The 12,852-nt window shown below is 37.9% G+C and overlaps 1 protein-coding gene across 1 annotated transcript in view; it reads right to left on the reverse strand.

The window, feature by feature from the left end:
* The window catches only part of BIRC6 (baculoviral IAP repeat containing 6), a 265,256-nt gene that overhangs the window by 200,187 nt on the left and 52,217 nt on the right, over nucleotides 1–12,852 (reverse strand). Inside the window, 1 exon segment of the mRNA XM_017870639.1 lies at nucleotides 7,972–9,366. Within this exon segment, the coding sequence (XP_017726128.1) occupies nucleotides 7,972–9,366 (1,395 nt within the window).

A 12,852-nucleotide genomic window follows, 5' to 3' on the forward strand; every position in this document is an offset into this window, starting at 1 on the left:
TATATATATAGTTTTTATATATATTCATATATTTATACATGATTAATTTATAAATTAGGCACAGGAAGAGATGAACAGTAACAAAATAGAACAATGATAGCAATATGCTGTTCACAATTTCACAAATAGAAGATTTGTTCTTACCATAAATCTTAGAAACTTGCACATAAAATTTTTTTCTTTCCTTTTAAGTCAAAATGTTCACCTTTTCAACGTAAAGAAAAGACTTCAAAACGGCTTCACTTTGACATATCCGATAGCCAGCATCACTATTCTGGAGCTTTAGGGCCATTACTAAGTAAAATGGTTACCTGAACACAAGCACTGCGATACCAGTGACAGACAATCTGATAAGCAAGACAGCTACTAAGTGACTAACAGACAGGTAGTGTATACAGCATGGAGACACTGGACAAAATGATTTCTGTCCTGGGTGGGACAACAAGAGATTTTATTACACTACTCAGAAGAGTGAGTAATTTAATAATTATCAATTATTGATTTCTGAAATTTTCCGTTTAATATTTCCAGACCATAGCTGAGCACAGATAAATGAAACCACAGATAAGGGGCAGGGGTGGGGGGGGGGGGGGCCCTACTGTAATGGAATATTATTTGGCATAAGAAGGAACAAAGATGTGATACATACCACATGGGAGAACACTAAAAATATGCTGAGTGAAAGAAATCAGACACAAAAGGACAAATATATGATTCCACTTATATGAGGTATCTACAATAGGCAAAGTCATATAGAAGTAGAATTGAGGTTACCAGCTGCTGAGGGTAGAATGAATGGGAAGTTACTGCTTAATGGTTAGAGTTTTTGTTTAGGATAATGGGAAAGTTCTGCAAATCAGTACTGGTGGTTATACAATATTGTGAATGTATTATAGCCGCTATATTATATGCTGTAAAATAGTTAAAACAATAAACTTCATTACATATATTTAACACATTTTAAAAAGAAAAAAAAAAATTATAACCCATGACCCAACAATTCTACTCTTAAGAACTGAGAGCCTCAGGCCAGGCACAGTGGGTCACACCTGTAATCCCATCACTTTGGGAAACTAGGGCAGGCAGAGCACTTGAGGTCAGGAGTTCGAGACCAGCCTGGCCAATATGGGGAAACCCCGTCTGTTTTGTAAAAATACAAAAATTAGCCAGGTGCCTGTAATCCCAGCTAACCTTGGGAGGCTGAGGCAGGAGAATCACTTGAACCCAGGAGATGGAGGTTGCAGTGAGCTGAGATCAGCACCACTACACTCCAGCCTTGGCAACAGAGCGAGATTGTCTCAAAAAAAAAAAAAAAAAAATACAAAGCCCCTTACATATGTGCACCAAGGAACTTACACAAGATGTTTATAGCAGAAAAAACAGAAATAAACAAGATGTCCACTGACAGGAAAATGGATCAATTATTTGTGGGTTTTCGGCACACTGGAGTACTAAGTATAAGTGAAAATTAAATGATCTACAAGGCATGCAACAAAACAGGTAATCTTAAAACATAATGAGAGGAAAATCAAGTCCCCCCAAACTAGTTAGAGTTCGATATCATTTTTATAAAGGGCAAAACCAAGCAAAATCAATAAAATATTCACATCTGAAGCATAAAACCAGTTTTCTTTACAAAAGGAAAGACATAAAAATTATTGAGTAACAGTTATCTGCAGGAAAAGGGCAGAGTTTGGGAGAGGGGAGGAGGGACACATTCATAAATGCACGATATCCGTACTGCTTTAGCTCTTGGTTTGACAGTAGGTCTCTGGATGTCCCTAATAAATTATTCTTTACTAACGTTATGTAAATTTTTTTCTAAAAAAAAAATCAACAAAGGGATTAAAACGGTGTAATAAATATAGCAACACAAAAGAATGCAGTGAAGGAGTAACAAAGGAATGTAAAAAACATTTTAAAAAATCAAAATGGCAGACATAAATGCAACCATAGCAATAATTATATTAAGCGTAAAGTTATTCTAATTTAAAAGGGTACAGGTTATCCAACTGTATAAAAAAGCAAGACCTAATTATATGCATCTAAGAGACCCACCTCAGATTCAAAATCACAAGTTAGTTGAAAGTAAAATTGTGGAAAAGATACATAATGCAAACTGTAACCATAAGAAAGCCAGAGTGCTTTTATTAGTATGACACAAAATAGAGACAGAGGAATATTTCATAATGACAAAAGGGCCAATACATCAGAAAGATGTAACAATTATGAAACAGTCTAACAAAAGAGCCGAAAGACAAGTGAAGCAAAAGTAGACTTAAAAGTGAACAATTCAACAAAAACATAGTTGGGGATTTCAATACTTGCTCTCAAAATTGATAGAAGAAGGCTCGATATAAGATCAGGAAGACTTTAAAAACTCAAAAACATACACTTACACAAGTGAAATTTATACAACACTCTAACCCATGGGTGCCCAACATACATTCTTTTCAGGTGCACGTAGAACATTCTGCAGGACAGACCAGATGCTGGGTCAGGAAAAAGTCTCAATAAATTTCAAAACACTGACTTCATATAAATTATGTTCTCTGACAGCAATGGAAATAAGTTAGAGATCCAGAACAGAAAGAAACCTAGAGAAACCTCAAGTATTTGGAGGCTAAACAAAACACTTTTAAATAATCTCTGGGCCAAAGAAGAAAACAAAAGGGAAATCAGAACATATTTTGATCCAAATGAGAAAAAAGGAAAAACAAAATGTATCAAAATGTAGGAAGTATCTCTAAGACAGTGCTTCCAAAAATATTTATGGCTTTAAATTTCCTGTATTAGAAAAGATCTCAAACCAATAACCTAAGTTTCTACTTTAAGAAACTAAAGAAGGCCAGCATGGTGGCTTACGCCTGTAATCCCAGCACTCTGGGAGATCGAGGCGGGCAGATCACGAGGTCAAGAGATCAATATTATCCTGGCCAATGTGGTGAAACCCTGTCTCTACTAAAAATACAAAAATTAGCTGGACGTGGTAGAGCGGGCCTGTAGTCCCAGCTACTCGGAAGGCTGAGGCAAGAGAATCACTTGAACCCGGGAGGCAGAGGTTGCAGTGAGCCAAGATCACATCACTGCACCCCAGCCTGGCGACAGCGAGAACCTCGGTGAAAGACAGACAAGGAAGGAGGGAAGGATGGACGGACGGACGGACGGACGGACGGAAGGAAGGAAAGAAGGAAGGAAGGAAGGAAGGAAGGAAGGAAGGCAGGCAGGCAGGCAGGCAGGCAGGCAGGCAGGCAGACTAGAGAAGAGCAAAATAAACCCAAATCAAGCAGAAGGAAACAGTAACATTAAAATGGAAATCTAGTATAAGGGAAAACAGAAAAAAAACAAAGAAACAAATGTTATTTAAATCAGAAGCTGGTCGTTTTGGAAAAAAAAAAAATTCAATAAAACAGATAAACCTCTAGACAGATTAATCAGGAAAAAAAGAGAACATACAAATCATCAATCAGTATCACAAATGAGAGCAGTGACATCAGTAAAGAGTCTGCAAATATTAAAAGGAATGTAGGGAGCCGGGCATAGCAGCTCACATCTGTAATTCCAGCACTTTAGGAGGTCGATGCAGGTGAATCACTTGAGGTCAGGAGTTCAAGATCAGCCTGACCAAGAGTGAAACCTCATCTCTACTAAAAATAGAAAAATTAATCAAGCATGGTGGTGTACCTGTAGTCCCAGCTACTCAGGAGGCTGAGGTTAGAGAATCACTTGAACCCAGGAGGCAGAGGTTGCGGTGAGCCGAAACTGCGCCACTGCACTCCAGCCTAGGTGACAAAGCGATACTCTGTCTCAAGAAAAAAAAAAAAAAAAAAAAGGAAATAAAATAAAAGGATTGTGGGGAATATTATTAAATTCTTTATGCTAAAACTTGATAACTTAAAACGGACAAAAGACTATCAGAACTCACTAAAAAATTAAAAAAAACCTCAATAACTCTCTATAAACATAATTGAATTTGTATATTCAAAATCTTCCCACTAAAACATCTCCAGGCCCAAAGAGCTTCACTGGCGAATTCTACCAAATATTTAAGGAAAAACAAGACCAATTCTACGCAAACTTTACCAAAAAATTGAAGAGAGAATACTTCCCAACTCACTGATATCAAAACCAGATAAAATTATAAAAGGCAAAACTAAAAAAGATTACAAGGAATATATAATATCCCTGATGAACAATATGCAAAAATTATGAACAAAATTTTAGCAAAGTGCATCCAACAATATATAAGGTAATGCATTATGACCAAGTGGGTTTTATCCCAGGAACACAAAGTTGGTTTAATATCCAAAAGTCAATCAATATATTTCAACATACTGAACTAAAAAGAACAACCAAATGATCTCCATGGATGCAAACAAGTATTTGACAAAATGTAACATTCATTCCTATTGGAAATTCTTAGCAAAGCAGGAACAGAAGACTAAAGGAATGATTTCCACAAGAAACAAGTACCAAAACAAGGATGTGACCATATAGTCCAATAATCCCAGATTGTGAGATTATTAGACTTTCAAAGCTATTATGGCTCAACTTCTTATTATTCTCCTTCTGAATATCAGTACAGGTATATAGACTTTATGTTGTTGGGGTCATATTTATATTCAGTATTGTTATATTTCACAGTATGTTCCCAATTAATTGTGGCCTTTTAAAAAACCTTATTTTTTAAGCATTAATATTTTGTCAGGTATCGTAACTGCACGCTATCCTTATACTCCACTGATACATCTTAGTCTTATTTTCTCATTTAAGTCTTTCCTATTGATTTTAAATGTATTTGCACCAAGCAGAATACCAATTTATCTTTCATTTTAAACTCTACACTTTTATAAAGAAATTCATACTATATTTTATGCCTTTTACACAATTTCATATATGCAGTGTGTATATATTCTATTCCTGAATTATCAAAGATAGCTTAACAAATCTACATTTAGTATATTATTAATCCCATATAAAATTAACTTAAAACATATATTAACTATAGATTTATTTTTATGAAAAAACTCGATTCTCCACAAGAAAAAGAGTTTTATGTTATTTGAATATACTCAGAAGACAGGGTCACATCCATTTGATTCAGTGTGAGATGGTTTTTAAAAATCATACATGTACATACATTTTAAGACATCAACTTTTCTTTCCCCTTTGTTGTTATCTTTTCAAACGCACCTTCTTTAGTCAATCCCTGAAGAATTGGGAGATCATTTTGAAAGCAACTAACTTCTCAGGTTTTTCTTGTCTTTCATCTGGATAAATTCCCTATCATATGCGATCATGTTCTAGGAATTCCGGACTGTACAAACTCCAAGAAAACAACCATCTATTTTAAATACTTTTTTGTTTGTTTGTTTTGTTTGAGACGATGTCTTGCTCAGTCACCTAGAAGTGAAGTGACGCGATCTCAGCTCACTGCAACCTTCTCCTCCTGGGTTCAAGTGATTCTCCTGTCTTGGCCTCCCAACCAGCTGGGATTACAGGCACGCCCCACCACGCCTGGCCAATACTTTTATTTAAATGTTAAAAACCTTAATAACTTAAATATTTAAGGTGTAAATACTATTTCTCCTCTGAGTTACCTAAAGCATATCTCATCAAATAATTGAAAGCATTAAAAACCCTTATTGCATTTCTGGAAAATAGTAGTGTCTTATAAAGATGTGCCCCAAGGGGCCATGCCACCTAGGTTCGAGTCCAGCTCCATTTTGGATGACCTACAGCAAGTTAATTTTCAATTTTTAAATCTTGCAGGTAAAAAGAATGCAAAGAATTCAATGTAAGATTCTTCATCTTTTGTTGTATTATGGCAGTATAACGCCATTTAAAGTGCTCAGATGTTTGAATGCTGGCTCTGTCATTTATTAGCTCTATTACTTAACAAGTTACTTAACCTCTCTTTCCTTCAGTATGTTTATCTATAAAATGGAGACAATAATAGTACATTAAAGTTGGTGTGATGACTAAACGAACACAGGTAAAGTTCTTACAACAATGAACTGGAACATATATGACCAATAAATTCAAATTATCTCTGATACCACACAGAATTTTAATGGTTGTTCTGAAATCCTCAACTGTAATTCAAAGTTTTATTAGTCTAAAGTTATTAGACTACACTGTTCATTTTCTAAATTAATCTAGTTGGATTTTTATGATATTTGAAGATTTTTTTCCATTATACTTTCACTAGAAATTACAGAAATTTCACCAGGCACGGTGGATCATGCCTGTAATCCCATCACTTGGGGAGGCCAAGGTAGGCGGATAGCTTGAGGTCAGCAGTTCGATACCAGACTGGCCAACATAGTGAAACCTCATCACTACTAAAAACACAAAAATTAGCCAAGTGTGGTGACGCGCACCCAGCTACTCAGGAGGCTAAGGCAGGCAAATCACTTGAACCTGGGAGGCAGAAGTTGCAGTGAGCCAAGATTGCATAACTGCACCCCAGCCTGTTGACAGGGTGAGACCTTGTCTCAAAAAAAAATAAAAATAAAAGTAAAAAAATAATTTCACTACATACAGTTCAAAGAAGGCAATCTAACCACTACATTAACCATTGTGTTCCTTGGCTAAACTCTTGAAATCTATTTAAAGAGAGGAAAAACAGTCTAATTACTATCAGAACCACAGATGAGATGCATACATAACTCTGCTCAAATCCTAATTCCTCTGCCATGCCTTAGTTATAGTCACTTAGGCTTCAACTATCTCCTAGTTCTAAATTCCTACTAGACAATCAATAGAACTATTCCTTTTGCCTGATATTGTCAGTAATCCTTTTCAAAAACTACTTTATCTCCCTAACTTAAAATGTACATAAAGAAAAAAATAGGCCAGGCACAATGCCACATGCCTGTAATCCCAACACTTTGGGAGGCCGACGCAGGCAGAACACTTGAACTCAGAAGTTTGAGACCAGCCTGAGCAACATGGCGAAATCCCATTTCTACAAAAAATTACAAAAATTAGCTGAACATGATAGTGTGTAGTCCCAGCTATGCACTGTAGTCCCAGCTATTCAGGAGGCCGAGGGGAGAGGACAGCTTGCGCCCAGGAGGTTGAGGCTGCAGTGAGCTAAGATAATGCCACTTGCACTCCAGCCTGGGCAACACAGCAAGACCCTGAGAAAGAAAACAAAGGGCCGGGCACAGTGGCTCATGCCTGTAGTTCCAGCACTTTGGGAGGCCGAGGTGGGTGGATCACCTAAGGTCAGGAGTTCAAGACAAGCCTAGCTAACATGGTGAAACCCTGTCTCTACTAAAAATACAAAAAATTAGCCGAGCGTGCTACCACGCGCCTGTAATCCCAGCTACCTGGGAGGCTGAGGCAGGAGAATCACTTGAACCCAGGAGGCGGAGGTTGCAGTGAGCTGAGATTGGGCCATTGCACTTCAGCTTGGGCAACAAGAGTGAAACTCGGTCTCAAAAAAAAGGAAAAGAAAGGAGGGGAGGGGAAGGGAGGGGGAAAGAAAGGGGAGAAAAAAAAGGAGGTGAGGGGAAAAGAAAGGGGGAAAGCAGGAAAGGGGAAAGGAAAAGGAAAAGGAAGGAGAAAAAAAGAAAAAATAATTGCACACTATCTTAATCTATATAACGCTTCAAAATTTGCAAAACTAATCCACTGCTAGCCAAAGATCAGGAGTAAATCGGACCCAAAAAAATGTATTCAGCAAAACTGAAAATTGTTTGCTAAGTATTTTTATTTCAGAAGGAAATAAAGACCAATAACTGTGCCAGAAACTTTGCAGACATTATTTCACTCTAATAAGCCTAGGAAACAGACCTTCTTATCCTGGTTTATAAACAAATAAAAACAGGTTTAATGAATTTAATGTAACTTGCTAATTCCTCTCCATCTATTTGAATTTAAAATTCATACTAGGTATGCACATAAACAAATGCCATATACACATGGATTTTATAAGATTTATAGCATAATCAAACAACTTACCTTTGGTGCATGCACACAGCCTGTCTGTGCCAGAGCAGTAAATCACAGAAACAAATGTGTCCTGTTCCTCAGTGCCCTCCTTTTTGGGAGGCTCCACTTTGGCCAAAATTTCAAAGTTTGAAAGATCTAGTATTTTTACATATCCTCCCTGAGTAGTTATTACCAGGTGTCCAAGAGTAGAAACGTCAGACGTTTTTTCTCTCTCAAAACCATTCTTTGAGGTTAACTGCATGTCCTCAATAGGTTCCTCACAGTCATCCTCTCGATTATCCAATATATCTGGTGGAAGCAAAATGAGCGAGGTAATTGTGTCCTGGGGATCTTTGATATGTTGTATTTTTATTGGTTCCTCTTCTAAAGTCACTATCCGAGTGGCATAATTCATTTTATAAAGTACTAAATATCCACCACTAACATTCCTCTGCTCAGGCTGAATTATCAAAGGAGTCTGTACATCTGCTGGTGATTCATGTTGGATTACACTAATATTTGCACCATTCACTACAGCAAGATTTGATTCCAGCTCACCTTTCCGTCTATTACATAGTGCAGAGTTTAATTTATTTAAATTATTCAAGGCCTCTACTTGATTTATTGCACTCAAGGATTCAACAGGGCATGTCCGCAGTCCTACCAACAAATGAATTCCGTCAGCACAAGGAGTTATTGAGTCTACACAAAGATTCTCCTCCTCTGCAAACTTTGGCAGCCTCAAGCACTGAACCAAAGTCCCAGGCTTGGGAAACACAGAGTTCCACTTCTCAGAATCCGGAGAGGTAAGGTTGGCTGCTGCATCTGCAAATTGCTGAATGTAAGTCACAGGAGGATCCTGCAATAACAACTGCTCCTGACTATCCAGCTCCATTTCAATAATCTGTGGAACAGTAAAACCATCATCATGCAAACTTTTACTCATAATATTGTTCATCTGTGAAAAGATCTTTCCTGCTTTCTCATCAGATTCCTTGATGCTATAAAGAAGCAAAACCGGTAAAGTCCTCCTTACCAGAGGAGAATTGAGTTCTGAATTAGTGCAGGATTCATTGTCAGTTGACCCTTGTTCTGATATACTTTCACCCTGAGTTCTGCTCAAACCATCCAGTGACCTGTGAGAATTACTACTAATGGGTGAGGTAGCAGGAGATTTATATGTTAATAAACCTCCAGCTAATAAACACGGAAAAGGAATGTTGTGCTGTTCCTGATGCTTTTCCTTTGTCTTTTCACTCTTAGAGTTTGTTAAACAAGGATTTGCCCCAAGTTCTTCAAGATCCTTAACAGTATCTTCAAGCACATTTGCAACAATCTCCCACTGAAGTTTTTCTGGCTGTTGCAGAATGCTGAGTGCTGTTATATCAAGGCTTACTTCCATGGCTTCCTTCTGTGATGTATGCCCTTTAAAAAGGAACAATATTCATTAGACATAGCCTTGTAAAGATAAATAAAAATCAGTGGTTTAATGTTTTCATTAACTTTTCTACTCATCCAGTCAGTACTTTTTTTTTTTTTTTTTTTTTTTTTTTTCTTTACCAAGTATTTATTTTTTTTTTTTTTTTTTTTTTTTGAGACAGATTCTTGCTCTGTCACCCAGGCTGGAGTGCAGTGGTGTAATTTTGGCTCGTCACAACCTGCGCATCCCAAGTTCAAGCGATTCTAGTGCCTCAGCCCCTCCCAAGTAGCTGGGATTACAGGCGCACACCACCACACCTGGCTAATTTTTATATTTTTAGTAGATACAGGGTTTCACCATGTTGTCCAGGATGGTCTCCAACTCCCGACCTCAGGTCCATCTACCTCAGCCTCCCAATGTGCTGGGATTATAGGCGCGAGCCACCGTGCCCGGCCTAAAAAAATTTAAAGTGCAGTCAGCCCTCCATATTCACAGGTTCTACATCCACGGATTCAACTAACTGCGGATGGAAAACATTATTTATTTATTTATTTGGAGATGGAGTTTTGCTCTTGTTGCCTAGGCTATAGTGCAATGGCGTCATCTCGGTTCACCAAAATCTCCACCTCCCAGGTTCAAGCAATTCTCCTGCCTCAGCCTCCCAAGTAGCTGCATCACCATACACAGCTAATTTTGTATTTTTAGTAGAGACGTGGTTTCTCCATGTTGGTCAGGCTGGCCTCGAACCTCCCGACCTCAGGTGACCCGCCCAGCTCAGCCTCCCAAAGTGCTGGGATTACAGGAATGAGTCACCACGCCCAGCCAGAAAACATTTTTTTAAAAAAATGGATGGTTGCATCTCTACTAAACATGTACAAACTTTTTTGTCATTAAACAATAGAGAATAAAGACTCTTTACTCAATATTTACACTGTATTAGATATTATAAGTAATCTAGAGATCATTTAAAGTAACAGGAAAAAGTAGATGTGCATAGTTTATAAGCAAAACTATACCATTTTATATAAGCGACTTGAGCATACCTGGATTTTGATATCTAGAGAGGGTACTGGAACCAATCCCCCATAGATACCAGGCTATTTTTTTTTCTTTTCTTTTTTTTTTTTTCAAACATACTCAAATCTAAGATAAACTTCCTTAGAAAAACCGTAAAAGTATTCAAGGGACTCAAAATTATTTTCAACTTAGGCCAGGCACAGTGGCTCACACTTGTAATCCTAGCACTTTGGTAGGTTGAGGTGGGCAGATTACCTGAGCTCAGGAGTTCGAGACCAGCCTGGGCAATATGGCAAAACCCCGTCTCTACTAAAAATACAAAAAATTAGAGGCTGGGCGCGATGGCTCATGCCTGGCTCTATTCTGCTTATTTGGATAGTGTCAACCAAACTTCCTGAGGTAAGCAATTAGGTTTTATCTAGGTACTCTTCTAAAACTCAAATTTCAATTTGAACCCTTCTTTAACTTCCTACCAAACATTCTTCTCAGTCTTCACAAGAAGCCATGTATACTTAATTCAGATCTGTGGTTCAAATACCAAACTTTTCTCTACGCAATCTTCTTAGATATCTTCAAACCTCATAACCTTCAACTAAAAAACAAATGTCTCTTCATCTGCATTCACATTTTTGAAATTAAGAAATATATTTCAATAGGCCTGGCACAGTGACTCACATCTATAATCCCAACACTTTGGGAGGCTGAGGCAGGTGGATCACTTGAGGTCAGGAGTTCAAGACCAGCCTGGCCAACATGGTGAAGTCCTATCTCTACAAAACATACAAAAATTAGGTGTAGTGGCAGATGCCTGTTAATCCCAGCTACTTGGGAGGCTGAGGCAGTAGAATCTCTTGAACCCAGGAGGTGGAGGTTGCAGTGAGCCAAGATCGTGCCACTGCACTCCAGCCTAGGCAACAGAATGAGACTCCATCTCAAAAAAACATAAAAACAAACAAACAGAAAAAAACAAAAAAGAAATATATTTCGTAATTCTTCAGAAAGTATCATCCAATTTGACTAATACCACTTAGAAGTGTGATTTCCATTAAATTGGACATCTTCTGATAAGCTTGAAATGGTACTTTATCACTTTTTAAATACTTCGGGAAGAGAAGACATCATTAAAATCAAATATATATATAGGACTATCCTATAAGCCTCCATAAAGTCACCAATAGTCTTTCAATGTAACGAAATTAGTTTACAAGATACATACTTTTACTGTGAATGAATAAGCTACTTACAAATCCTTGAATGAGGCAATTAAAAATTTTGAACTAGAAAGGTATTTTCTCTTACCATAGCTACTTTTTAATACTACATAAAGACAATGTTTAAACCCCTAAATGAAGTGTTATATGTAGTGGACAAAAACACATGATAATTTTCAAGACACTAGGAGCTAAAATAAACATGGTATCTTTAAAAGTGTGAAAATCAAACAGGCATAGATGAAAAGAACAAAGGTAGAAAAAGGATAAGAAAACTGACCAAATATAAGTACTATAATTGCAAAAACATGTACTGAGATCCTTAGACCCAGGGAAAATAACAAAACTACAGCACACAAAGGAAAGGTTCCAGTGAGAATCAAAAAAACTTAAAACAGCAAACACTTTACAAAGGAAAAACAGAAGCCCACATTTTAAGTAACTTAACAGGACTAAGGAGTTATTTTTTGAAAGAGTTCAAAAACTTGGCTGGGTGCAGTGGCTCACACCTGTAATCCCAGCACTTTGGGAGGCTGAGGCAAGTGGATCACCTGAGGTCATCAGTTCGAAACCAGTCACGCCACAGAGCAAAACTCCGTCCCAGAAAAACAAAAGAGCCAGCCTGGCTAGGCGTGGTGGCTCACGCCTATAAACCCAGCACTTTGGGAGGCTGAGGCGGGCGGATCACCTGAGGTCAGCAGTTCGAGACTAGTCTGGCCACAGAGCGACACTCCACCTCAAAAAACCAAAAGAGCCAGTCTGGCTGGGCACGGTGGCTCACGCCTATAATCCCAGCACTTTGGGAGGCCGAGGCTGGTGGATCACCTGAGGTCAGGAGTTCAAGACCAGCCTGGCCAACATGGTGAAACCCTGTCTCTACTAAAAATAAAAAACTTAGCCAGGTGTGGTGGCAGGCACCTATAATCCCAGCTACTCGGGGTACTGAGGCAGAAGAATCCCTTGAACCCGGGAGGTAGAGGTTGCAGTGAGCTGAGATTGTACCACTGCACTCCAGCCTGGGTGACAGAGCAAGGCTCTGTCAAAAAAAAAAAAAAAAAGACAAAGAAAGAAAGAAAGGAAGAGTAGTAGTTTTTGCGGAAGGACAATAAAATGGGAAAAGAGCATTAGCTTCCTCAGTCTACCCTTTTTAAAGAAAAAAAATTTTTTTTTAACTTTTCTAGAATGAATTACACATTTATACATTTTTAAGGGCATTTTCCTGCCTTATTTGGTCATTTTTTTTTTTTTTTTTTTTTTTTTTTT

This window comes from Rhinopithecus bieti, unplaced genomic scaffold, assembly GCF_001698545.2.
Source record: "Rhinopithecus bieti isolate Rb0 unplaced genomic scaffold, ASM169854v2 scaffold_5341, whole genome shotgun sequence".
Taxonomy (NCBI): Eukaryota; Metazoa; Chordata; class Mammalia; order Primates; family Cercopithecidae; genus Rhinopithecus; species Rhinopithecus bieti.